The sequence below is a fragment of the Schizophyllum commune genome, assembly GCF_000143185.2.
Source record: "Schizophyllum commune H4-8 unplaced genomic scaffold SCHCOscaffold_4, whole genome shotgun sequence".
Taxonomy (NCBI): Eukaryota; Fungi; Basidiomycota; class Agaricomycetes; order Agaricales; family Schizophyllaceae; genus Schizophyllum; species Schizophyllum commune.
In genome coordinates, this window is record NW_026089541.1 from 212,331 (window position 1) to 238,033 (window position 25,703).

The 25,703-nt window shown below is 57.4% G+C and overlaps 10 protein-coding genes across 10 annotated transcripts; 1 reads left to right on the forward strand and 9 right to left on the reverse strand.

Moving 5' to 3' along the window:
- Window positions 1-1,574: 1,574 nt before the first annotated feature.
- Window positions 1,575-3,301, reverse strand: SCHCODRAFT_02617218 (uncharacterized protein). Its single transcript, XM_003033012.3, has one exon. It carries the CDS (start codon window positions 3,286-3,288, stop codon window positions 1,783-1,785), a length of 1,506 nt encoding a protein of 501 aa, XP_003033058.1. The 5' UTR covers window positions 3,289-3,301; the 3' UTR covers window positions 1,575-1,782.
- Window positions 3,302-3,697: 396 nt separating this feature from the next.
- On the reverse strand, window positions 3,698-5,374 carry SCHCODRAFT_02534455 (uncharacterized protein). The gene is made up of 2 exons (XM_003033013.3): window positions 5,342-5,374; window positions 3,698-5,284 (listed from the first exon to the last, which is right to left on the reverse strand). The coding sequence occupies exon 2, from the start codon at window positions 5,281-5,283 to the stop codon at window positions 3,796-3,798; it is 1,488 nt and encodes a 495-aa protein (XP_003033059.1). The 5' UTR covers window position 5,284; window positions 5,342-5,374; the 3' UTR covers window positions 3,698-3,795.
- Window positions 5,375-5,649: 275 nt separating this feature from the next.
- Window positions 5,650-7,464, reverse strand: SCHCODRAFT_02698625 (uncharacterized protein; the record flags this gene model as incomplete). Its single annotated transcript, XM_050346922.1, has 3 exons — window positions 5,650-7,019; window positions 7,079-7,140; window positions 7,190-7,464. 3 exons carry the CDS (start codon window positions 7,462-7,464, stop codon window positions 5,650-5,652), a joined length of 1,707 nt encoding a protein of 568 aa, XP_050200854.1.
- A 958-nt stretch (window positions 7,465-8,422) lies between these two features.
- SCHCODRAFT_01089529 (uncharacterized protein) lies at window positions 8,423-9,425 on the reverse strand (the record flags this gene model as incomplete). Its single annotated transcript, XM_003033015.2, has 3 exons — window positions 8,423-8,573; window positions 8,631-8,654; window positions 8,722-9,425. 3 exons carry the CDS (start codon window positions 9,423-9,425, stop codon window positions 8,423-8,425), a joined length of 879 nt encoding a protein of 292 aa, XP_003033061.1.
- An 862-nt stretch (window positions 9,426-10,287) lies between these two features.
- On the reverse strand, window positions 10,288-12,061 carry SCHCODRAFT_02534462 (uncharacterized protein). The gene is made up of 3 exons (XM_050343570.1): window positions 12,028-12,061; window positions 10,486-11,974; window positions 10,288-10,435 (listed from the first exon to the last, which is right to left on the reverse strand). Exon 2 carries the CDS (start codon window positions 11,964-11,966, stop codon window positions 10,530-10,532), a length of 1,437 nt encoding a protein of 478 aa, XP_050200855.1. The 5' UTR covers window positions 11,967-11,974; window positions 12,028-12,061; the 3' UTR covers window positions 10,288-10,435; window positions 10,486-10,529.
- Window positions 12,062-12,388: 327 nt separating this feature from the next.
- Window positions 12,389-13,930, reverse strand: SCHCODRAFT_02746120 (uncharacterized protein). Its single transcript, XM_003033017.3, has 2 exons — window positions 13,921-13,930; window positions 12,389-13,872 (listed from the first exon to the last, which is right to left on the reverse strand). Exon 2 carries the CDS (start codon window positions 13,855-13,857, stop codon window positions 12,412-12,414), a length of 1,446 nt encoding a protein of 481 aa, XP_003033063.1. The 5' UTR covers window positions 13,858-13,872; window positions 13,921-13,930; the 3' UTR covers window positions 12,389-12,411.
- Window positions 13,931-14,102: 172 nt separating this feature from the next.
- Window positions 14,103-18,047, forward strand: SCHCODRAFT_01278761 (uncharacterized protein). Its single transcript, XM_050341368.1, has 6 exons — window positions 14,103-14,210; window positions 14,315-14,558; window positions 14,632-14,694; window positions 14,749-15,101; window positions 15,153-15,389; window positions 15,445-18,047. Exons 1-6 carry the CDS (start codon window positions 14,157-14,159, stop codon window positions 17,686-17,688), a joined length of 3,195 nt encoding a protein of 1,064 aa, XP_050200856.1. The 5' UTR covers window positions 14,103-14,156; the 3' UTR covers window positions 17,689-18,047.
- Window positions 18,048-18,095: 48 nt separating this feature from the next.
- Window positions 18,096-20,756, reverse strand: SCHCODRAFT_01187814 (uncharacterized protein; the record flags this gene model as incomplete). Its single annotated transcript, XM_003033018.3, has 3 exons — window positions 18,096-20,150; window positions 20,222-20,617; window positions 20,679-20,756. 3 exons carry the CDS (start codon window positions 20,754-20,756, stop codon window positions 18,096-18,098), a joined length of 2,529 nt encoding a protein of 842 aa, XP_003033064.2.
- A 1,074-nt stretch (window positions 20,757-21,830) lies between these two features.
- SCHCODRAFT_02746123 (SET domain-containing protein) lies at window positions 21,831-23,807 on the reverse strand. Its single transcript, XM_003033019.3, has 4 exons — window positions 23,532-23,807; window positions 23,413-23,481; window positions 22,699-23,356; window positions 21,831-22,643 (listed from the first exon to the last, which is right to left on the reverse strand). Exons 1-4 carry the CDS (start codon window positions 23,584-23,586, stop codon window positions 22,157-22,159), a joined length of 1,269 nt encoding a protein of 422 aa, XP_003033065.1. The 5' UTR covers window positions 23,587-23,807; the 3' UTR covers window positions 21,831-22,156.
- Window positions 23,808-23,881: 74 nt separating this feature from the next.
- On the reverse strand, window positions 23,882-25,502 carry SCHCODRAFT_02617234 (SET domain-containing protein). The gene is made up of 5 exons (XM_050344796.1): window positions 25,395-25,502; window positions 25,301-25,336; window positions 25,205-25,249; window positions 24,495-25,152; window positions 23,882-24,438 (listed from the first exon to the last, which is right to left on the reverse strand). The coding sequence occupies exons 1-5, from the start codon at window positions 25,465-25,467 to the stop codon at window positions 23,994-23,996; spliced, it is 1,257 nt and encodes a 418-aa protein (XP_050200857.1). The 5' UTR covers window positions 25,468-25,502; the 3' UTR covers window positions 23,882-23,993.
- Between the last annotated feature and the right edge of the window lie 201 nt (window positions 25,503-25,703).

The following is a 25,703-nucleotide window of genomic DNA, read 5'->3' on the forward strand; positions in this document are numbered from 1 at the left end:
GACGGTACCCGCCGCCGCCTGCGGATGCCCAGCGCTACCCGCCGGTGCCGAAGGACGACGGGCGCAGCCCGCGGCTGCCTTGGATCGGGGGCGACGAGAAGGAGCGCGAGAAGCAGGAGGTCAAGCGGGAGGGCGAGGAGCGCGATCAGGAGCGCCGCGAGAAGGAGGCCGCGAAGCAGGAGGCGGAGGAGAAGTAAAGCAAGACTCTTGAGATGGGGTGAATCGAATGCAGTCTGCTGCTGCTAGATATCGTTGGACAATGGGCGCGGGGTATGTGCGAGGCGTTGTCGATGGGGTATATGTCGTACGCCCATCCGTCCTGCTCGACGAACGCCGGACTCCCCCGCGCTTTTCTGTACGTATGCTCGCTATCGTCCTTCCTGTAGTACGCCCGCTCGAGCGCATTTGTGTACCGCGTATTTATCTTCGTATGTCGCGCTGTGGCTTATTACGCTTATACGTCGCGCTTTCCGCTACTTCCTCTTCGTCGTATACCTGACCAGACTTGGCTACGGCTTGCTGATGATTGAGTTGAAGCTTGTATACCTGTAAGTATGCGTCCGAATCGAACTTGGTCTCGAAGCTCTGAAGGAAGAATATTCTTTCCTGTAGTGAACACGCTATGCGGCCTGACATGGCTGCCCGCCCACGCAGACTATGTAGATACGCAGCTAACGAGGTCCCGCCCCGAGTCCCTGCCAGCCCACGATAAGTTCGGACGCGGGCGTAGGAAGAGCTCCGGTTGCACACAGGCTGTCAGCGTGTATGTCGGTGTGAGTATAGCCTAGCTGTACTAGTCCGCTGAGACGGAGCGCTCAGTATCACGGAAGTGCAGCTGGGTCAAGGAGGCGCTAAGGTTCCTTGGTCTACGAATTGGAAGAAAGGCATTCCTCAGGCGCCTACAGTATCTCAGCACCTCCTCGATGAGCTGCAGACCCCTGCTCGCGTCCAAGAGCCCTTCTTAGTTCCTCCATCCCCAGGTTCGACTTCGACTTGCCCGCCCCCTCTCCCTCCTCCCCTCCCGCCCGGATATGCTCCCGCTGATAGGCGCTCGCGGGGCGTCAGATGGCGAGGGGCGTCATCAACGAGGGTGCCATCTGATTGCGACGCCGGAGCATCTGATGTTGCGAGGGTGGCATCTGATGTGGGCGCCATCTGATGCCCTGCGAACGCCATCTGATGCCCTGCGGGCGGTGCATCTGATCCCTGCGCCCAGTGCTGCGGACGGGCAAGCCGATGACGATTCCGAATGGTTCGTCTGGCAGTACGGAGTGAGTCACCCGGGCTCGTCGGCGCACGCCGCACGGACCAAGACGGTTGTGGTTGTCGAACTCGTTGATGATTGCGGAGGTGATAGCCTCGATACTTCTCAAGGGCACTGATAGCCTCGGCTGCGTCGTGGACTGTGATGATGAGGCCTTGTTGATTGACCTGAGTACCACGAACTTTGGTCTGAAGTCTGAGTACGGAGCGTGCCCGCAGAGAACGTGGCGGCATATTCTCGCCAGCCAGGGAAGTCGACGCGGCTGCGCATCCTCAGCGCGCTGTCAGAGCGCTGTCAATAGCTGTATTGAGTAGGATACATATGATGAGCGAAGATACGCGAGAGAGCACGCGCCGACGGTGCGAACATCGGGGGAGAAGGGATGATGATAACGGACCTTGAGCTTCGTCGTGGCTGAAGGCGGCAAAACATGGCGAGCGACGTCAGGTAAATAGGCAAAGCGTCAACAGAGGGTTTTTTATATGCATGATCCATGTCGGCGGCTCTACCAGATGTCACTAATCGCTCTCTTCGGCGCGCTCGTCTTCGCTCTCGCTGGCGTCAGATTCGTCGTCCTGGATCCCGTCCAAGTCGATCTCCACCTTCACGAGCGCCGCGAGTCCAGGAAAAGCACATACGCGCGGCGTACTCCTCGAGGCGACCATCTCCTTCAATGTGGTCTCTGCTTCTGGCGACCGAACGTCCAGCGGCGGGAGCGCGGTCTGGAACATGGTAAGCCGCGGAAGGAGCGGCGACTCGCCTTCCCTGCAGGCCAACCTGGAGAAGACGCTCTCGTGCGCCAGCCCCTCGTAAAAGACGCCGTGAATGTCCAAGGACGTAAGCTCTTCAAGCTGCTCCAGACAGCGAAGGAAGGTCGATGTATGGCCGATGCACACGCTCGTCACCAGTTCCGTCAGCCCTCGCGGCTTCGAGGGGCGAGAGAGGAAGGCGCTCACGGTCGGGAAAGGATCACCATCGCCTTCGTCGGCCGTTACCGCGTGCAGCCCGAGATGGTGCAACGCGGGCGTGGCCAGGTTGTCCAGGATCTCGTAACTAGCGCCAGTCAATGCCATGCGGCGCAGGGCGTCCATTCGCACGAGAGTGGCCTGTGCGGACGCGCTCGCGTTGGATCTGTTGCTCAAGCTGAGATGGACGAGGGTCGGTGCGCATGAGCTCAGTGCTCCCAGAAGTGCTTGGCGGGAAAGCATCGCGGAGATGCTCACATCGAGGTAGGTGAGTCCAGGGAGTGGGGGTATTCGGAGCGATTCGAGGGATGTATATGGTCGATTTTTACTGGTGTAATGGATATCCAGTGCTCTAAGCGCCGGAAACCCAGTCAGATAATCCAAAACGCCAGTCGTCGGCCGACCTAGCATCCCCATGGACAGTTTGCGCACGGCGGGCATGCTGATCTTGCGAAGGCATTCGAAGAGCGAAAAGCTTCCCTGTACGCTGATGCACCGGACCCGTGCGAAGTGAGGCTGCAGAGCTTTGAGCACGTCTATGAGCAAGCCATCCGGCGCGGCTTCCTCGTGGTGGACTTCGAGTGGCAGTCCTCCAGCGAGCACCGCACTCTCGATGGCATGTTTATAGTCGCACGACTTTGGTTTCATCTTGTATGCCCACAGTTGAGTGGGAATTCGGGTCCATAGCGCCGGAGTGCTTCGAGCGACTGAACGCCAGGAGGTGCAGACGCAAGATAGAATGTGGCGCACAACAAAGACGCGGTCGCTGGCGTAAACACGGTCACCGACGACCTCTATGAATATGGCTGAGAGAAGCTCTGGCGGGAGGCGACGGATTGGAGCAACGAAGGAGTCCTGAATATCGCATTGCCGGAGTAGTTGCGCGCGCAGCTGGAATAGTCGGCGGATCTCGGCATCGATGCTCGGCACTTCCTCTTGCAGAGCAGCAGTGATGTCGTTGACAACTCGTGCTTCGCCACTAGAGGGCACGTAGCCGCTGCGCTGCAGCTCGAGACTTGCCATGCGCACGGCTTTTTCGAGAAGTGCGTCGGCGTGCATGATGTCTTCAGCTACAAACCTGACATCAGCTATACATTAGACCAAAGACATTTTTCCTACCTTTTTGAGGATACGGTGAGAGGTAGGAGCGACGGCGACGTGAGAGGCGGACGCAAGCTCGCTAGTCGCACCAATTTGTCGATGGCGCCGGCGGGTGCCAAATATCCCACAGTCACATGATCACATGTTCAACTCGAAGCCACTGGTCAGCTCATCGAGCGTTACGTATCGTCTGTTGCTACCCCAGTCTCAAATGCATTCACCGAGCTTCACAAAGACGAGAATTGTCGCCTCAAATCGAGTGCCCCTCCTTGTCAATGATCGCTAATTTTCTCCTTGACACCCTCTGTGACCTGGTCTTGCTCTTCAGTTGTGGCATACCAAAGACGGATGTCAAGTTCGGGCGCTTGTGGTTTATACAGCTTAGTATTCGCAATGAACACGATTTACCCATTGACGGTCACGTACGGACATGGACAGACATGGTGAGTGGCGCTTGTAACGAGACTACTCGCTATTGCTATAGACGATATGCCTTCCTTTCCACTTGATGTCCACCGTCTCCAGCACGGCCACCTCGCGCGACGCACATATGCGAGGGACCCTCCTTGATGCGATCATCTTCTCCAGCACCTCCTCCGCCTCCGGCGATGGTGGTGGCATACGACTCAGCCAGCCCCCGAGCTCAGTGAGCTCCGGAAGGAGCGGCGGTTCGTCCTCGGCGCACGTGAGACGTGCGAAGATCTGTTCGTATTCCAGACCTACGAACCCCGCACCGAAGATGAATATATAGGTGAGTGTGTCCATCTGCTCCAAGCATCGAATGATTGTTGCCGTCTGAGACACGGACACAGACGTTCTGAATCCGCTGATCTCTCGAGGTGCGTAGGGGCGCGAAAGGAAGGCCGACAAGGTAGGGAATTGATTGCCATACACTTCGGGTAGCATATTACGTAGATCGAGGTCTTCCAGATCCGGTGCGACTAGGTTGTCCAGCAGCTTGAAAGCAGCGGCGTGTAACGTCAATTCTAGTAGGGATTCCATCCATACAGGAGTGACTGGGTCGGGTGAGTCGTCGGTATGCACTATCGTGATATTCAATTTCAGCGCAACGAGAGTTTCCGCGCACGCGCTCAATGCTCGAAGAAGTGTTGTTCGGGAGAATGCCGCCCGATATATCAGTGATAGGTGAGTCAAACCAGAGAGGGACGGCATATGAGGCAGTCCATCCAAGGGATACTCCCCGTAGTCGTTAGGGTAGTGAACATCAAGTCTTCGAAGCGCGGGAAAGCTGCCGAGAAAGTCCATGGGACCATCCGTTAGCTCGTCTTCCATCCGCATAACCACGCTAGACAGTGCAGGGAGGTCGTACTGAGGGAAGTCTTCGAAGAACGAGCAGCTACCCTGTATGTTGATGGACTCGATCCGTGCCAGGTACGGGTGCAGCGCCTGCATGATATTGCGGAATGGGCGATCGCTGGCCGAGTCTTGATGGTGCACCTCGAGCGGTAGGCCGCCTGCGAGTGCCGCGCTCTCGGCGGCGTACTGCGCGTAGTCCTTCCATGGCGTCTTCAAGGCATAGGAGTGCAGCTGGGTAGGGATCTGATACCAGAGCGCTGGCGAACCTCGAGCGACTGCTCGCCAGGAAGAGCAGACGCAAGACAGGATATGCCGCACGACAAAGACGCTATCGCAAGCATATATGTTGCCATAGACGTCATCTAGTGCCTCGAAGAAGATAATGGAGAGAAGTTCGGGCGGGAGGCGGCGAACGGGGGACACGATGGATTTTTGTACGTCGCACTGTCGGAGGACTCGGGCGCGAAGCTCGGTCAGTCGGCTGATCTCAGCGTCTATGGCCGGTAGTTCATGTTCCAATTTGCTTGTTATGTCTTTGATAAGCCGAGCCTCGACGACGGAGGGTACGAAACCACTACGCTGCATGTCGAGTGTGGCCAGGCGCGCGGCGCGTTTGAGGAGCGTATCGGCAAGCATCCTTGTTTGAGGGTCTCGTCAGCTGTGCATCATATCCAGTAGTTTTCGCTCACATTACCTTCCACTTTTGAGAGAGGGACCTTTGGACTCGCGGACGACGTGAGAGGCGAAAGCAAGACTGTGGCCGGACTAAATTTGATATTGATGGCGTCAGCACGCTGCGGTCACGTGAAGGCCACGTTCAACTTCGGCACCAGAAGGCGGAACGCGGATATCTCGGGCAATCTATCAACAAAGCGACCTCGCATACTAAGGAACATGACGAAGGATAGGACAGAGAATTATGTATAACCCTATGATAGCGAAGTACTTGCTCAGGCCGTCATTCGAGTCCAAATTACTTGGAACCTCCATTGCGGTCAGACACTACGCCGCCGCGTCCCAAGGAAGGTGAGCGTCCTTCATCCGATACCCAGTAACATCGTCCCCGTGATCCTTGACATCGTCGCCCTTCGCTTCTCCATCTTCAGTGGCCTTCCCTTCACCATTCCCAACCGCCCTCTCGAAGAACATCCGCGTCTTGTCCTTCAGTCGCGGCGTGCCAAATACGAGGAGCGGCTTCGAGAGCACTTGGAGTTTGTAGAGCGGAACGTACGGTGGAAGGCTCGAGGTAGGTGCGGTACTGGGTACGGGTGGAGCGCTAGTGGCTGGCGCGGACGGAGCGCTGGTGGCCGGCACAGACGGAGCGCTAGCGGGAGGCGAAGCGCTGGTCGGAGGCGCTGAAGAAGCACCGGCGGTGGGCGCCTGTGAGTCACGCACCGAAGAAGACGCTTGCGATGGAGGCGCGGAAGACGGTGCGCCGTGCGAGGCGGGAGATGAGTCCGTGGTCGAGGTGGCAGTCGGCGCGCTCGGCGCATTCGCAGCCGAAGCCGGAGCAGCAACCGTAGAGTCCGCGGCCGCCGCCCTCGATAACTCTAGCTGCTTCTGCGCCGCCATCAGCACCGCTACCTTTCTAGTGACGGTGTCCGTGGTGGTCTCCCCGGGCACCATCTCGCTCAAGATTGCGTTGACCTCCGCACCCGACGTCGCCACCGTCGCCTGATCCACGCCCACCTCGTATGGCTTCACGACGGCGGCGTTGAGGCGGTCCATCAGCTCGCGGTCCCTCGCATCGGTAGTCGAAGGAAGGATGGCCTTGCCAGCCGCGACGTGAGGGGCGAGAGATGCATGTGCGTCGGTCGTGACAGCACGCTCCGGGGCGTCCTCGGCGCTGTCATGCGTGGCAGCAAGCATATGGAAAGAGTTCTCCACTTTGCTCTGCGGCGCTGACGACGGCTGAGCGCCACCGTTGGGGAGACCAGTCGAAATCGTCGAGCTCGTCGACCCAGGAGCAGGGACTTGTACGACCGGCATCGTCACCGTCCCGAAGTCGAGCGGCGTGCTCGTCTTCAGCACGTCGACATGCCCGATGGCGATCCACTGCCCGCTGACGCTGACCTTGGCGTCCGGCATGGCGGAGGCGAGCGCGGAAGCGAGCGCCTGCGGCGTTGACGCGGGCGCGGTCGAAGGAGCTGAAGGGGATGAAACAGGATTAGCGCCCGGTGGCGCGGCCTGCAGCGCGAGCACAAGGGACCGCTTCTGGCTGTGGTTGACGAAGAGCGCGTAGTCGGGGGTGTGGTAGACATCGGTGACGAAGGAGAAGTCCTTCATGTCGTCGTAGATGCGCTCGGCGAGGGCTTGCTTGCAGGAGCCTGGGAGGGAGACGCGCACAGTGTTCGGGAGAAGGAGAAGCGCGTCTGAAGACTTGCATCAGCAAGACGAGCTACAGCGTCAGAGGCGAGCGAAGTGAACTCACTCTCGCCATCGCCCGCTTCCCATTGTCCCTTCAACGTGCAGTTCGCGATCTGAGGGACAGCTCTACAGCCGCGTCAGCATTCAGCCGTATAGAGCGCGCGATTCCGCTCACAGCTGTATGTCCGAGCTCAAAGACGTCTGCCTTACGCCGTCCGAGCAGATCACATACTCACCCGAAGGTGTATTCGCCACCGGCTTCGGCAGCTGAAGCCCGTACTTCTCCGCGAACCCGTCGTCGTAGATATTGCCCTGGACATCGAGCTCGCCATCGTTCTCGCGCACGGTCCCGTAGTCGCCGACGCGGAGGACGGTCGTCGGGTCCCAGTTCGCGAAGCAGCCGCTCTGGCGGAAGATGAGGTCGACGTATAGGCGGGGCGTGTTGACCATGATGGGAGGAAGGAAGAAAGAAGAAGTGACGGTGACGGGTGACAGGAGGGGAATTAGAGGGCGTGGAGGATCCTTAGACGGGATGAATGGAATGAGTGTTTTGAGCTGGCGGTAGGTGGTCGATGTGGCGCAGCAGACCGCGAGAGATTGCATCAATCATGATCCATAGCTGAGAGAGGACCGGATGGAGCTTGTATCCGCGATGAGGCGAACGCGTGAAGTGCGACCTCAATGTTCTGTGGGCTCGGGGCATCTCGATATTCGGACTGAAGCGAGAGTGACATGAGCGCAGGGAAGAGTGGTACAGCGCCATCGGTCCATGTCGGTATCCTCCCTCAAAAGACCGTGGTCAGCTTCGCTCGACGCCACAATGCGGATCCCACGTAGACACTGCAGCCTGCTCGGGACCATCTATAGTTCTGCGGAATGTGGACATGTTGATTGTCGCGCCGCAATAATCCACTTCCAGGCGCTCGAGGGATGATGCTGCCGTCAGAAGTCGTGGCGCACTCGGATCCAATGCATACCCGATAAATCGCGCTGTTCGCAGGGCCGGAAGGTGAACCTTCGATGGGTATCTGCGGAAAGACATTCCTCTCGAGGACGACTAGGCGGATGCGTGCGGCATACGGGTGCAGGTATTCATGTCGATCGTCGAGAACGACCTCGTTGTGTAGGGAGTGAGCTGGACTGAGATTGGATGGTTTCCTGACATAACCGTACGCTGGGACACCATATGGCAGAGCAAATTCTCCGCCTACGACAAGTTCTTCCTAACGCCTATGCAGGTCCAAAGTCGGGTCGTGCACTGCACGACGGCGCGCCATGGGTAGCACAACCAAGAGAGCGCCTCCACAGCGAGACATGAGACCTCTATAGGATCGCTGGAGGCCGTCAAGAAGAGGGGAATTCCGGCGACGATGTTCGCAGGTAGGCAGCGAACGGAGGAAATGATCGATCAGTTGGTCTCGAGCAGAGCTCGCGGGTACAAGTCATCATCGTCAATCTCGGAGGCAGCGCGAGAAAGAGGGGTTGACGTACTCGCTGTGCCTTGGGCTTCTGCGTGGGACGGGAGTTGTCTCTTTGCAGCTGGATGCGAGCGAGCGAAGCTGTGCGTCTCAGTGGCTTAGCGCTGTTCCATAGTCGCAACAGTTTGCATTACTTACTGGCGATCCTCGACGTGCCCGTGGCTTGATCGTGGGCAGATTGCTTACGGTGCAGCGCTGCAACATTGCTACATCGAGCAATGAGCGTAACCGGGCATTCCGTCTCGAAGCGACCATGGCACGGATTTCGAGAGTAAGCTCAACGTAGAGCTCGGTCTGGAGACACAATGCCGTCATCCGTCGCAGCAGCGGCGTACGGTCCTCCGCGCAAGTCAGGCGAGCGATGAGTTGCTCGCTGAATGACACTTGCCACAAAGTGTCAAGTTCCAGCGCTTCTAAGCATTGCATATGCTCGAGAGACGCCCAAACGGATGGCTCGTCGGGGCCGTACACAGAGAAGTTGAAGAGGGCAAGACGCTGGATCCGTGCGGTGGCTTCGCTTGCGACCAGCGATGCAAAAGGGTTTCTGCGCAAGACATTGCCAACGTAGATGTCTTCCAACGCAGGGGTGTCAATAAGTGGAAGGACGCAATGAGCGTGTTCTTCCAGCCTCAGACTACGCAAAACGGTCATACTCGGCGCGGCGGCGTCATCGACGGAGGTCAACTTGCGGAAGCAGAGCCATAGACTATCTAGAGTGGCTCTGCATGACCATAGCAAGGTGAAGAGCGGTGGAGCGGACACGCGGGGTGCGTCAACACTCAGGTGCTTCAGCCTCGGAAAGGTTGGCACCTGGATTTCGCGCAACGGACTGTCGTAGTCCTTGCCATAGAACGAGAGCTCTAGCCGCTCCAAGCCATTCGCGCCGGCCAAGCAGGCAAGGTTTCCCGATCGTAGTGATGCACTAGTTTGCATCTTGAAGGCTCGGAGGGCCGAAAAATCCATCTCGAGCTGATTCTGGGCGGAAGGGCAGAGTCCGAGGAGATTTATGGACTGCAGACGCGCGGTGTGGAGTCCAAGGTGGATAAGGAGCCGTACAAGTAGGCCGGAATCAACGGAGCGGTCGTTCACCGTCAGCGCGAGCGGCGAATTTCCCGTCCAAGAAACCTGTTCAAGGCATTGAGCCAAGACACTGGTCACGTCTGGTCGTGCGGATGACGCGCGAATGTGAGTCCATAAACGCGGAGTATTCAGTGCGACGTCGCGCCATAGGCGGCAGACACTAGCCACAGTGCGAAAAATTGTCTGAGTTAGGTTATCAGTGCGCAATTGTCCCATGAAGCTGACGAAGACCTCTGAGAGAATTTCGCGAGGCACGCGACGGATGGGCGCGAGGGTGGACGAAATGAGATCAAGTTGGCGGGTTATGCGGTTAGCCTCGCAATCTCTTCCTTGATCGTGAGCAGCTCAGAGGTTAGAGCCTTAGAGTCGTCCACAAGTCGTCGCGCCTCCTCTTCAGAGGGCACGAAGCCGCCACGCATTAGTCTCGTGTTCGCCAGCAACTGTGCGCGATCGAGGAGTGTCCCGAGCTGCATGCTCGACGCTACCTCTATCAGGTCAGTCTTAATGATGTCTTATCAGAGGTCGCGTTCACCTCGATGGATGCGGTGGCAGGGACTCAAGTATAGGTCGATGGTCAGTGGCGATGACAACGAGCAACATGCGGACCTCAGAAGCGGCAATTCCCGAGGATCATGCGGTTGTAAGTTGCACGATCTCGTGATTTGATGTTCAACTTCAGCGGCTTCGGACCGGTTCTCGCGTAAGTGAAAATTTTCGCTGATTTCAAGGCTTGATAGGAGTATTATTGAAGTCAGTAAAACTTGGAGTGAATCCCGCGCTTTCATGGTTTCTACTTCTATGTTTTCGAGACAATGAGCCGTGCGCCATGCCCCACATCCCCGCGTACGATGTACATGGTGAAACTGCCGGTGAAAGATGAACATCGCAAGGTATAATCAGGTGTATTACTCACCGGAGATACCGAGTTGCGGTCATGGTTCGAACACGTCCAGTGCTTCATTGTATCGTGTAAACATGCTTGTTCGTGACCACCTTTCGCAAGGGAACCACATCAAGCAAGGAACGTAGGCGGGCGTCGCGCCTCGATAGAATCATCGTACAAAGTGCGGGTACACTCTCTTTGAGTAACACAAATCGGAAGTACAGTGTCGTCAATCGTGGAAGGAGTGGTGATCGACCTTCAACCAAAGTGAGTCGCGGGATGAGTTCGTCGTAGAGCTCGTAGCGCAACCACCCGTGATAGCATATGTCCAATACCTCCAAGTCGTGTAGACGCTCGAAGCATGCCCAGAAGGCTGTTTCGTAGTGACGATAGGTGGGGATTTCGTTCAAGGTCAGACGCTTGATCTTCGAAAAGTCTGCGAAGGTGTGTAGAGTCGTGAAGGTTTCTGATCTGGTACCGACAGCACCGATAGCACCGTCAAGATAGACGTCTTCGACCGCAGGTGTGTCGATCCACATAAGCATCTGGAGGGTCCTTCGCCTCAAGCGCACTATGCGCAGTTTAATCATTTCAGGGATGAAGTCAGGATCCTCAACGGGCGTGAACTCGTCGAAACCGAGATGCAGACTCTCGAGGGTGGTGCTGCAGGACTGTAGAAGATCTAGAAGCGGCATGACAGAGACGTGCGTGGTGCTGAAAACGAGATGTTCCAGCTTCGGGAAGGTGAGGACCTTGAGCATGCGCAACGGGTCATCGGCGCGGTTCGTGTGGAACGTTATTATCAAGCTTGTTAGATTGGATGCGCTCTGCAAGCACGCCAGTGACCCTGCCCGCGATGGCAGTCCTGTCTGGATCTTCAAGACTCGGAGGCCCGAAAGATCAAGCTCAGGCTGTCCCTCGTCAAAGAAGGGGAACCGTCCCGAGAGATTGATGGACTGTAAACGCGCAGTCCGTGACCCTAAGCGGACGAGGAGCTCCTCCAGTAGCCTACTTCCGGGACCGCTGTCGTGGACCGACAGATCGAGAGGAAGGCCGCCTGCCCTCGACGCCTGCTCGACGCATCGGTCCAAGACACTTGTCGGGTCTGACTTTCTGCGTGACACCCGGATCTGAGTCCACAATCGCGGTGTATCCAGTGCGACATCGCGCCACAGGCGGCAGACGCCAGCAACAGTGCGCGAGACCAGCCGGGTAGGGTCGTCGCTACGCGAGAGCTCCAGGAATACCACGAAGATATGAGAAAGGATCTCGCGTGGCACACGACGAACGGGCGCGAGGGTCGACGAGATCAGATCGAGTTGACGGGTTATCCGCTCTTGCTGAACGGTCAACTTCTTGATCTCTTCCTGAACCGCAGCCAGTCCGGATTTCAGAGCGCCGGAGTCGTCGAGGAGTAGCCGTTCTTCCGCAGCAGAGGGCACGAAGCCGCCACGCATGAGGTCCGTGTTTGCGAGCGATGTCGCGCGGTCGAGGAGTGCCTCCAGTTGCATTGCTGGTGCTGAAACAAGATCAGCTCAGCCCTATGTTTATCCTTCAAAGGTTCATGCTTGCCTTGGAGAAAGGCGGTGGCAAGGTTATGATGTTGGTGAGCGGCAGAAACAAAAAACGACACAGAAGCGGCAATGCATGGGCACCACGAGGCTATTTCCACGGTCTCGTGACAGGATGTTTGACTTCGGCGACGTCGGAACGTGAAGGACACAGGCCATCCGAGAGCATCCTCGCTGTTTACAGGAATTACGTGCACCAATAGTAGAGAAGATTCACATTTTCACATAGCGATGATAAGGAGAAAATTACGACTATGTATGACAAAGATCGCGGAATGCGCACCGAGGGATAGGGCCTCACTCTGCGAACAATGAGTCAGATCCCGCGATGTCAGATGAAGAAGATACTCACTACAGTTTTGGTTGCAGAGCTGTACGCGTCAGATCACGTCATGTAGTCGATGTCCGTGTTGAAGTTCTGCAGGATCTCCACTCCGAGCGACGCGCATAGTTCGGTGTCCTTGCGCGACGCCAGCATCGAACGGATGGAGTCCTTAAGTACCCTTGACGGATGCGTAGGCGTATACTGTCCATACGTAAGGGTGAGCTTCGTCAGATGGACAAGGCGTGGTGCTTGGTCCTGGCGCAGAGTCAATCGCACGAGGGTACCCTCGCACAATAACTTGCATTCAGATTCACGCGGCGATTTTGCAATGTCGAGCGTCCGGAGGCCGCGCAGCAGCTTCAAACAGGCCCGAAAATTGCACGATGTTGTCGGTTCAAGGCCTTCCAGTGTAAGGCTGCCGATAGTCGAGATTGACGAGGATTCGAATAGAGAGCGGAAGGGATCGCTAGTAAGCTGTCGTCTGCTGTATAGACGAACTTCTTGCAGCACGGGCGCGGTGATACATCGAAGAACGCGATGGCCCTCGTCGCCCAGGTTGACACTGCGCAGGCGAGCCATGGTGGGAAGGGCGCTCGGCATCCATTGTTCAAAGTGGCCCACTTCGATTGTGACACCCAGCAGTGTCTTCCGGTGAGCGCTTAGTAAAGCAAGGACTGTCGGCGGAGGGCAACCTTCGATTACGAATTCCAAGTATTCCAGCATTGGGAAAGTGGTCAACTCGAGCGAGCCCATGTCGACTCCGAGCGATTCGGGCCAAAAGCGTAGATTCAATCGCTTCAGTGCAGACGTGCTGCTCAAAAACGTTAGACTCGCCCTGGGCCACGGCATCGGTATGCTGATGTCAATGGTCTGGAGGGCTGAGAGATTGATATTGTCGTCCTCGGGAAATGAAGGACAGCGTCCACGATAGTTTATTGTCCGCAGACGCGCGGTGTGTGGACCCAAGTGGACAAGGAGCTGTTTCAAGAGGGTCGGCTCGAGATTGTGACCTTTCTCTTCGGCAGTCAGGACGAGGGGAGATGGTGCTGCTAGAGATGCTTGCTTGACGGCACGGGATGCTATATCGACCGAAGACGAAGAGGAGTGCTCGTATGTCGCCTGGATATGACTCCAGAGTCGTGCCGTGTTCCACACGATACCGCGCCAGTGGCGACAGACGCGAGCCAGAGTGGTTGTGATCAAGAGGGGGTCATTGCGGGTCCAGGATGTTTCAACGAAGTGGACGAAAATCTCGACGAGAAGTTCAGCGGGAAGGCGGCGGATAGGCGCGAGAGTGGATCGAGTAATTCCGAGTTGACGCGATATTTGCCTATGCAACACGGTCAAGCGCCTGATGTCGTCCGTCACCTTGGCCAGTTCGAGAACAAGATCATTCGAGTCGTCGTGGAGGAGTCGCGCCTGATCGACCGAAGGACCGAAGCCACCGCGCAGGAGATCCATGTTCGCGCGCGACCTTGCACGACTGAGAAGCAGCGGGGCTTGCATGCTGACCTGAGATATCTGTGTAAGACCTGTTAGATAGATATCTATATGAGCGGCTGCGCTTGCCTTCAACGACTACGGGGTACGCGGTCGCAGGTCAATGATGAGTGACGAGAACAAGAAACGACGGGCTGAATTGGGGCACAATGCGCTGATCACGTGCCGTTCCGGTCACCGGCCCGGTTTGTTGATCGTTCCGTAACCCTAACCATGATGATGGACCTTGTCTCGAACGTTGATGTTCGAATCTTCGCGATACCCCTTACGCGCTTCCCGCCCTTGAGAGACCCCCACGCGCCCCGATGGGACCCACGAGCGAGAGATACAAGTCCCTGCTAGCCGAGAAAGATGAAGAGGTGCGTTCCCCCTCGATCCCCCGTCGCAGCGATCACTGACGCATGTTTCCCCCTTCCCCCTCCTTCCCCTGCATTCTCCTGCCTTTTCTCCGGATCCCCCACAGATCTCCCGCTTACAACTACTTGAGAAGGCACACATTGCACGCACTGCGCACGCGGAGACGCGCCTGTTCGCCACTCTTGACATCCTCGATGCTACGCGCGCCGAAGCCGCCCAAGACACAGCTACCCTACGCTCCGCCAATGCCGCGCTGTCCGCCAAGATCGCGGGAGTACGAAATGCTGCTCGTGAAGTAGAGGCGGAGCGCGATGACCTGCGACACGCGGTCCAGAAGCTCATCGAGCGAGGTACGTCCTTCCCCTCTGGCCTCCGTGGCCGGCGACTCATCTGAGGCTGACAGCGTGTGCGGCACCCTTGCAGTTGAGGCCAACCACGATTACGCTTCCTGGCCGTGCGCACGAATGCACAGTACGGCTTTCGTTGGTGCGTCGCGTTCGTCTAGTCCGGCTCAAATACAAATTCCTGACTTTTACGTAGAACCGATAAAAGGCAAGGCAATGGCGCGAACTGCCGAAGACGACAAGCTAGTGGACTTCGCGTCAAGTCAAATCGCTTCCCTGCGCATGCAGCGCGACGCTGAGCGGCGAGCTCATGCGTCGACAAGGCAGCGAGTTGTCGAGTTGGAGGCAGCGATTGCTCGGCGTGATGCCGAGCTAGATGCCTGCGTAGCTGCACATACACACCTCAAGGAGACATCCTCCGGCACTTCTGGTCCCTCTACTAGTACCAAGTACTCGAAGATACAGGCAGAACCTGTTGTCGCTTTCTTGGACTTCAATCTCATCACAAACCGCGCACTAGAGGATGAACTGCGAGCTCTGTCCCGGCAGGTGCGTTCGCTATGTTATCAATCCCAATGATTATGCTGATGGTTCATGCAGGTCGAGCGGCGGAAGAGACGGCGGGAAACCGGACCACCTTCAACTTCATCTTCACCATCTTCCGAACATGAAGCACCCTCGCCTACCCTTACACCTTTGCTATCCGTCAAACCCGAGACTCACGGTCGTACAACTAGAAGTGAGCCTTCGTCTAAAACGACGCTCGCCGAAGCGCAGAACATGATCAACTCGCTCGCTGTGGCTATCGATGCTCTTGCGCGCGAGAGGCAACAGCTGGTGCGTTCTACCGCGCCTTTCCTCTCTCTTCAACTTACTGACCCCTATCAATTAGGTTCCGCCCAGGAAGCGCAAGTCCTCCCCGATTCGTACTTCCCGATCCGGCAGAGGTGAATCTGCAGCTGTCGAAGTGGCGCCCGCTCCCCGATCATCTTCCCCCGTCCCATCAACATCCCCTATCAGATGCCGGAGATCCACATCGCGCTCCGCGGAACCAAACCCTCGAGCTTCTTCTCCCACTCGATCTCAGCGTCCTTCATCTCATCGAACGGCCTCTTCTCGTTCAACGTCTACTGCTCGACCACGCAGGTCTGCGGAGCGGGAGATTTCGCCTCCTCGAGCGCCTGCTCCAGCGCCGACTGAGGCTTCGCAACCTATCCCACGTCCAAATCCCTTCCAATTGCCAGACCCAACACAGACCCGGACGCAGTCCCCGCGTACACCATCTCCGAGCAAAGCCAATAGGGCTAAAGCGGCGGAGAGTGGTTCAGCCTCGGTGGACACAGCTCAACGAGCTGGCGCGGCCGCTTCAGCGGACCCTTCGAATTCGTCCCTCGAGGTAAACGCCTCCTCACGACCTCGCGGCCTATCACTCGCCGACTCCTCCGCAAAACCACCGCCACCTGCCTCTCCCGAGAAGGCGCCTCCCGAGTACGACAACGCGACCCGCTATCCCGACCTCACCGCTGATCTGATTGGCTTGCGTGAGGAGCTCGACGGCGTCCGCGACGAGCTTGCCACTGCGCGGGGCAAGTTGGGTCCTGCCCTGCGCGAGATCAGTGATCTTCGCGATGATCTCGACCAAGCGCGGCGAGACCTCGAGCGGGCGAGGAAGGAGCAGCAGCGCGCACGGGAGGAAAGGGAGAGCGACAGGGCGGAGATGGAAGGCTTGAGGGGCGAGGCGAGGAACTCGAGGGCGCAGGCCGCTGAGGCGCAGAGTGAGGTCGGTGGGCTGCGCGACGAGATCGCCCGTCTGCAGCGCGAGTTCGAGCGCGTCAACGGAGAGAACGCTCGCTTGTCTGCCGAGCTTGCGCGTGCTTCATCCAGCACTGGCCAGGCATCTGAGGAGACGCGTCGCCTTACAGCGGAGCTCGAGCATTTGCGGAACAGCCTCGAGCGCGTCACCGAGGAGGTGCACCACCTTTCTTCGGAGAACCACCGTCTCACGGCCGAGAACGAACGGTTGCGGGACGTGCTTGGTCGTGACCGTGCGGACGAGGCGGTCCTCGCGCTTAGCGAGGGCGAGGGTAGCGGTCGGCGTAGCGCTGCCAGCCGTAGTCGGAGCGGAAGCGGGAGCAGCATGAGCCTCAGCTCAGGCCCTCCAGGAAGCGCGAGTCGGATGAGCAGCACAAGGATGAGCGGCGCGGGGCCTCCCTCGAGAGGTCGCACGCCTCCAGTGGAACGCGACGCCACGCTCGGGAGTAGGGGTTTCCGCACTCCGTCGCCGTTGGCAACATACCAATCGGAGTCGTCCACTGGGCGCACTGGCCGACCGGGTTTGCCTATGCGGCGGCCGTCCTCTTTTGCGGGTCGGTCCGTCTCGTCGGGCAGTCGGCGGTCGTCCATCAAGGATCGTCCGCCAACTCCTGGCAGGCCTCAGTCAGCGCCGTCTCCGGGGACTTCGCCAGCCGCCCCTGTGTACACTGCGCGTCCACCGTCATCCGTTGGCGCTGTGCATGGCACCCCTTCTTTCGCCTTCGGCGCCATGTCCTTCGCGCCCTCGCATATGCCCTCGACCGCATACCCTACGCCGTCATTCGCGCACGTCATGGCGTCGACACCACCCCGAACCCATTCGCGACCCAACTCCCTCAGCAGCCCCATCAATTTACACCCTCTTCATCCTCGAACGCCTGTGCACAGTAGTGTCGCGGCGTCCTCCAGGCCTCCATCTACCCGGTCGCGCGATCCCATACCTTCACATCATCTTCCTCCAGAGGCGTCGACAGCGATGTCGAACATGCCTAGCCAGTCCCATCTCACTGGTCCCAGCCTACCCGAGCCATCATACAGTCTTCCCGAGCCACCTACTCTTCCTGACGCGTCAACCGCGGCCGGTGCGTCGACAGCTGCCGGTGTATCCACCATTGCTGGCACGCAAAACCTGCTCGACGTCGATGATGGGGAGATGTCGATGGAGCTTGCGACGCCGCTGCTGCCCACGACCATGTTCGTCTCGGACGTGGAGTTGCCGACGATGGAGGAGGGCGGCGGTTCGCGCGCGGCAGTCGACTCGCTACAGTCCATGGAGCCGCTCCAGCTTCCTCCTCCTCTACGACCAGGGCAAGGCACGCGATAGAGCAGGTGCTCCTCGTTCACCCTTTCCTACGATTTACGACCCCTTTTCTTGGTTTGACTCAACGAACCCAGGTGCTGTTGCACCGTTCGCGGACGGACATATCTAGACATATCTAGCCATTTCGCTTTGCTCTCTGTTGTGTGTGCGCTGCTCCATAGATATCGTCGTCTCGCTACGTACGTCTGTTGTTATATCGTGTTGTGCGTGTCGTGTACTGTCTGTCGTGTTTCTCGTACGCCATGTCCGCAGCCAGTCTATGCCCTCCTACTGTTACTCATGAATGTCATTCTGGCGTCTGCCAGAAGCATTGTTCAGTGTCCGACCGAACACTGGCCCATGAAGGCGGTCATTTTGCTAATCTGCAGAGCATCGAGTAAGTTCACCGAAGGGTTGGACATCTCGAGCACTTAACAGCACCCACAATCGTATGCAGCCGCACCCTGAATGACTTCGAAGTGCTCTAAAGCAGCCACTCGGATGCCTCCAGAGACACACATCCCCTCCCTCGACTTCACCATCCTGTGCAGCTCCTTCGCTATTGACGCCAGCATGGACGGTTTCCGAGCCCTGATGGTGAGCCTCGCAAGCTTAGGCAAAAGCGTTGGGTGGTCCTCCGAGCAGCACATGCGGTCAAGGAGCTCCCTCGTCAAGACCGTCGAAAGATCGCCCAATTCCTGCACCCGCAACTCCTGACGCTCACCCAGCTGTTCCATGCATCGCAGAAGGGTCGAGGTGTCCTCCACTCCAATATGGTTGAGCGTGAGTCGCGCGAGCTGTCGGTTCCTTTTGTTCGCCGGATGCGAAAGGAAGTGGAGCAAAGGTGGGAAGACGCTCGGCTCTGTGTCGTCTGAGATACCGATGTCCATCTTTTCGACCAGTGGAGCGATGAGGTATTCAAGGACTTTGCATGCGGCAGCTGCCTGGAGGTTTATCTCCCGAAGGGACACCATGTGTATCGGGTCCATGATACAAGACGGCTCGTCAGCTAGATATCCTCTATCGAGATTGAGGACGACGAGCGTAGGGGCAAGGTGCCGTAGCTCACGAAGGTACAATTCTAGCTGAGGGCCGACCATAATAGCGCTCTCAACGTATACCGAAAGTGACTCGAGCTCGGTGAAGTTGGCAAGAGATGGAAAGGAGAACGATGACCAGTCGTCAGTCTCGTCGAGGTTGCTAGGATAGACGGCTAGGTCGATGTCAAGCTTCTGCAGATGCGACGCATTTTCTAGCAATAGGAGTGGCCTGGACACCGCCGGACCTTCGATGCTGATCCAAGCCTCTGTCAAGATGGGCAGGTCGAGCGGCGGTTGCATAGTCAGGAATATGTGGGAACCAGAGAGGTGCAGTGTCCGCCAGCGAGAGGAGAATGGGCGCAGTTGAGCGAGGAAGCGCTGCACAGCCTCGCCTTGATCAAGTCGGAAGTGTCGGATATGGAGGGGAAGCCCGTCAGCAAGACGAGCCCTGGCGGCATAATCCAAGTCTGCGACAGGCGGACTGGACTCCACGGTCGAGCAGATGTGAGTCCACAACTGCGGCGTACTCCACGTGGTCATCCGCCATGCTACGCAGACGCAAGCGACCGTGGCCGTGATGACTTTAGATCGGTTGTATGGGTCGCCGACCGTAGAGGCGAAGTAGATGAAGATGCGGGAAAGGATTTCTGGAGCCAGTCGTCGCACAGGGGATGTGAATGAGCGGTTGAGGACGAGCTGTCGATTTATCAGGTGGTCCAGTTCGCAGTTCCCGATTGTGTCCAGTGCATCGCAGAGCTGCAGAGATATACTGTCAAGTTCCAGTATTTCTCCTGCAGATGGAATGACACCGCTTCGCTGGCGATCGATGCTTGCCAGCAACGAAGCGCGTTCGAGAAGTGCCTGCATTTTTCGATGCCTTGTACTGACGGAGACTGTCAAACTGTTCTTGATATCCGAAGTCAGGCACTTACTGAGTGGTGAACAAACGTGGGTGTAGTCCAAGTTGAGGAGAAAAGCACGGCCGACTGGTTTTCGAAGGGCTGCGCTAAGCGGTGCCGTCACGCGTGAGACCAGTATCGCGTCATCAAACTGCTTCAGCTCCTGCACGTACGCGAAGCACTCTTCCTGATGCCCGTGCTTCTTCAGTAGCTCGGCCGTGTGGAAAAGCACATTGTAGTAAAGTAGCTCGGCCTGCAAGCCCTCGTCCTTGATTGGCTGCATCTGTTGGGGATACGACTGGAGCAAGCCTCCCGAAGATGTCGGCGAGCCGCTGCTGGCGCTCGTTCGAAGCCCCGCCCTTCGAGAGTCAGAAGCTTCTCCAGCGATACAGGTCTCGCAAGCGCAAGTAAAGCCATACGGAGCGAGGAATTCTTGATGCTTTGTAAACGGAAGCAAGAGTTTGTTCATGTAGGCGATGGTGATCTCTTCTCCTGCGGAGACGTCGCGTACAGCTCGGAGACGACCGAAAAACGTAGGCAGGTTGAACTGACATATGGCCTTCGGACGGCAGAACGAAGAGCTTACCTATGATTGACGCGCGAGAGCTCGTCGTATACCGCTGCATAAGCGCCTGACTCGCTCTCATCCCCGCAGTAGCGTAGGCCAGCCGCTCCAAAAGCGTTCGTGCGCACGCGACCAACGATGGGTCCGCTGCCGTCCTGTTCGTGGCAGTTTGCGAGCTTCATGAAAGCATCACGGCGCTCGGGGAGCATTCGCTTGACAGAGATCTCGAGGTGCTTCTCCCACTCCGCCATGCTGGCTCGAGTCCTCTGCGCGGCAGTGAAGTGATGAGGAAGCCCAGGTACTGTCGGTATCCTGCGCGGAGCGAGTAGCAGTGGGCGTTCTGCGAGAGTGAGCTTGCCTGCCTGGATCGCGCGAGTGGCAAAGACGCCTAGATCCTTGCCGGCGGAAGGCGCAACTCGGTGAGCAAGATCAGAGGTACGCAGAACAGGCTTTGGAAATCCCGGGTTGGGTGAAGATCTGACGCTTCGTCGCTCCGTCTACGTAGGCTACGGTCCAGGGATCCAGGCGCTCCATGTCGGTATGCTCGTCGAACTCGACATAGTCGATGGGTATGGTCGTCCAGACCATAACGTCGGTCGGGAGGTCTAGGCATTGCGCTCCCTGAGGTGCGACATGGTGCCACCGGGGACGAAGCCTTGAGGTATATGTTCGTCCATAGTCAGTGTTCATGTGGCAATCCCAGGCTCTTTGTTACGCACCAGCATCCTCAACTCGCTTAGTCGGAAGCGATCTCATTGTCCCCAAAGGCTTCTTGTCTGCGCTCTTGTTAGCTGTCCATCGAAAGAGACGAGGTCGGGGCCCGTATTCACTTCAGCGCCCGGTTCAGTGCGCTTTGCCTTATTGCTGCTGAGAAAGCCACGCTTCATGACAGGAAAAAAGAAGGGAGGCGTGAAATGTTCTCCTATTGCGCTAATTTATATATGGCGACGAGAAAAGGTCGCATACGCGGGTCAAAGAGCAAAGCGGAGTCACAAACGAGCGATCCGTCGGGTTCAGGACATGCCCTTAGCTTTCGCCTGCTTATGCAAGCCCAAGACTGCACAGTACTGTCTCCATTCTTAGGACATCCAGCGCCGTTGAGAATGATGGCAATGGCCGACGGTCATGGTAGAACTGAAGACGCGACTAAGTAACGCCACATAATCCGCCCAACCCTCAAGTGATCCGGCGATTGCCGATCCGTGGTTCAACTTTCTTGGATACCGCTCTCAGTCTCGAAGCGCAGCATTACTGTTCCGACAGGGCTTTCTTAATCTCAATGCTACTCCAGGACCTTCTGAAAATTTAAAAATACACAGATCACGGAATATTCTAATGAGAAACCCGGTTTCTACGTTTTGCCTTCCTTATAAGGCAATTCTGTAGAAACCCGCTCAACTTCTTTACACGAGGCTGGGTTTCTGCCGGCGTCTCTCCGGCCGCGCGCCCGGGAGACGGTGATGCGCCATCAATCCCGCCTGAGGCTGCCGAAGTCGCCGAGCTCGCGGCTCCTCCTTCGTTTGCCACAAGTACCGCCTCTTTCTAGCTGAGTGGCCCGGTGTAGGGGTGTAAAATATCAGACTACTGATTCCAATACAACTCGGTCAGTCCTCCTAGCTAGCAGGACTGTCACTGACCCATAGACCATTGTGTCCACTGGTGGACGCAATGGTCATGTGACTACAATTGGAAGACGACCTTTCACCCTCAGACAGTACCCTCCAGAGGGCCCATAAGGCCTATGCTGTATCAAGCTACGACTGGATACACTCATGTGTGCCCTCATGCGTCAGGTGCAAGCGCGATATCCTATAGAAGTACTCAGTGGAGGCCTGCGCTGTCGAGTTCGTCTGGCCGTTAGCCTCGTGCTGTAGTGCCGAGCGCGGCATCAAGGAACTCGCCGGCGCGTCGCCGGGATGCTCGCCGACAGAAACCGGGTTTCTAGATAAGGTTTCTACGGTTGGGTTTCTCATTAGAATATTCCCAGATCACAGCCCTAGAAACGATAGCTGCTCCGCTTGTTCCTCGCCCATCTCGTCCGCGTACAAAGGCATAATCGCCGTCATTTTTTCGTTGTATACTCCGCACTTTTCCCACTCGCCGACTCCTGCGGCTAGTCGTAGACCGTAGAGAATGTTGTTCATGTACACATCGAGGCCGGCGAGCCCTTCGCGCTCGAACAAGGCGATCTGCTGGGAAATGCGGTCAAATTCTTGCTTCTTCGACCGTGTCGAGTCCTCCACGAGCGATGCGGCCAGACGCGCACGACGCTCGTCAGCCGAGGGACCCTCGTCGCATACGCCACACGCGCACGAGAGGCCGTAGTGCGCGAGCTCCTCCTGCCTTTGCGCATACGGTGCTTCGGGCGGGACGTAGGAAATCAGGATCTCTTCCCCCGCCTTGATGTCACGAAGAGCACGCAATCGCACCGAGAATGAAGGTTTGTGGAAGGCAAAGTGTGCGTTCGGCCTGCAGCTGCAGGACGGTCCTGGTCAGCTCGACTCCTGTCTATAAAGTACGAAAAGCGCACCTATGATTCGCACGAGACAAAGTCTCGTAGACTGCGACGTAGCGACCATCGGCGCCTTCGGTCTCGGGAAGCGTATATCCATTCACAGTCAGGCCATTTGCGCGGATAAGATCAATGGCACTCAATTTGTCTCCGGCAGGCGCGTGTGTAAGCCTGAGCAGCACCTCCCGACGGTCTGGAAGCATGCGCTGCACAAGGACGTCAAGCCACGCTGCTCGCTCGGCGCTCCCTGGGATCATGGAGGTCGCCAAAATCTCGTCGCCGGACACCATCGCACGCGGAACCATGACGAGCGGTCGTTCGGCGAGGATGAGCTCGCCCTGCTTGAGGCGCCGAGTGGCAAAGACCCCTTTGGCACCGTTTGTGGGCTCAACACAGTGGCCGGCGGAGCTGGGATGGCTGACCGACGCGGGAAATGCGCGCTGGGAAAATATGGCACGCTTGGTGTCGCCGTCGATGATGGCCTCTGCCCATCCGTCAGAGCGCTCAGTCGGAGTGCGGACGGAGGTATCCTTGTCGCGGGCAGGGATAGTCGTTATGACGAAGGTTTTGGCGTCATATTCGAGGAAATCGCCAGGGCTCTCTTTCATTTCGGATAAAGAAGCGCCTGGCACCAGGATCAGGTCTTCGCGCGCATTGACGGGACGCGCCGTCGAGGCTTGGAACATGGTCGATACGAGCTTTCATCTGTCAAAAAGACAATGATACGCTCACCTTCACCTCCTTGTCCTTCACCCGGCTTCCCGTCAGGCTTTTTGTCTGGCGCCGAAGCCGCCGAAGAGGCTAAAGAGGTTCATGAGAAGGCTGCAAATAGAGCTAAGCTCGAAACTCACCGTCGCTGGCAATAGCTGCCTTGCCTTTCTTGCTGTTCAGGAATCCTCGCTTCATGACCGGAGGAAGAGAAGATGCTGTAGTGACACGTGGGGCGAGGAACAATGGTGATCGTGAGTATGTGGCAAGAAGCTGTGATGGCCAACCGTCGAATCGATAAAGACCTGGGTACGCATTAGTAACTGCCTTTCAGTGCAATTTCGCGCCAAATTCGATGCGGTTTCAATATATTTTGGGGAGGATATCATGATACGTTGACAGCCGGATGGGCGCTGGAGTTAAGCAAGGCTCGACGCGCTCGCGGCAGATTCCGTGGGCGTCTCACACAAGTCAGGGGCTATGCTCCCACGGGTGATCTTTCACAAAAGCCAGCTGGATTGAACACTTTGATTAGCCGAGAACGAGTGGGAAACTCAAGAGGTCATTCATCGGACTATTTAAGTATACATCCTACCTATCCATCGTCAAGCAGACTCCCCATCCGTATCCAAAGGTAAGTATTGCTGGACCTTATCCAGGTACGGTTGGCATCGCGCAAAATCCTTCTGCGCGATGTACTTGTCAACGACCGCCATGAGAGAGTCCACATATACCGGAAGGTCTTGGAGATTCTCGCGCTCGATTAGCGCGACGAGATCCAAGAGCTGGTCGATCCTGCCCCGCTTCAAGGCCGGGCTGATCTCCGAGGGTATCTTCGCGCGTCGGGCATCAGATTCAGCCCCGCCTTTGCAGGCATCGCAGGTGCAGACGAAGCCGTACGGAGCGAGATCCTTTTGGCGATCCGCCGATGGCACATCGAGCCGGGAGTAGGTGATCGTGATCTCCTCACCGGCTTTGATGTCGCGCACCGCGCGGAGGCGCGACGTGAAGGTCTGCTTGTTGAAGGTGTATCGTGCGTTGGGGCTGCAGCTGCGAGATTTTTGTCAGTGCCGTATAGTCTAGCTTCAATATTGGCTTTGCCATACCTATGATTGGCTCGCGAGATCAATTCGCACGTCGCCGAGAACCGACCCTCAGGACCACGCTTTCCCTGGTAGTGAAGACCCGAGGCCGCTATACCGTTCGTGCGGATGCGCCCAAGAATTGGCCCGCTACCGTCGTTTGTGTGGCTGTTCGCCAACTTCATGAACGCCTCGCGCCGCTCCGGCAGCATGCGCTCGACCAGGATCTCCAGGGCCTTCTCCCACTCAGCGAGACTGGCCTGTATCATCTGCTGCATCGTGAAGTGGGCTGGAATATTTTCGGCGGTGGGCACTCCGAGGGGAACCATGAGTAGGGGACGCTCCGCGATGATGAGATCGCCTGGCCCGATGTCGCGGGTCGCGAAGACGCCGAGGCCCTTGCCTCCCACAGGCGCAATGCGGTGCGCCGGAATAGCAGGGCGTTCAACTGGGTGAGGAAAGCCGGGCTGAGTGAAGATCTCGGTCTTGGTTAGGCCGTCGACAATAGCTTCAGTCCAGCTGTCACGGCGCTCGGCAGCGCTATGGGAGTTGAGGTCGGTGTTGCGACCTGGGAAGCTGGTCCAAAGCATCGCGTCCACAGGGTGGTTGATTGCAGCGCCGTCCAGCTCAGTACCGTGGGACCTTCCGAAGGTCGAGCCGACCGCATATCCGTGAGGTCTGTCTATACAGAATGATGTCTCTCTGTCGCTCCATGAACATTGGAGAGGGCGCACCTGAATCATTCACCGGCTGGTGAGAGACGCGTACAGCAATCGAGCCTAGGTGAGTATCTGTGATTATGCGTACAACACGAGCACTGAGCAGCGTACCTCCAGATGCGCCTTGCAAGGTTCCCGAAGGAGGATCTGCAAGTGTGGGTCCGACCGTCAGCATCCGTTCTAGGAGTGAAACTGAACTACGCACGACTATTGCCCGCCCCCTCAGGAGCCAGCACCACCTTCTTGGCCTTCGAGTTGTTCAGAAATCCTCGCTTCATGGCGGACAAGAGAAAGAGGGGCGCGCTTTCTGTGGTTCACACGAAGAAGCTATGCCCAAGTCATCCGCACGGCCGGCCCGCCGCTTTCGCGGCGCCCACAACGTAGCAAATCTGGGGACCTGCCGGAAAGCACCTGAGCGCCCTCTTGTATTCATTATGCCTTGCTGGGCACTGATTCAGTGCACTCGAGAAGAACAAAGCAGTAAGAGCGCCGAGTTCGTAGACCTCTGGCGCCA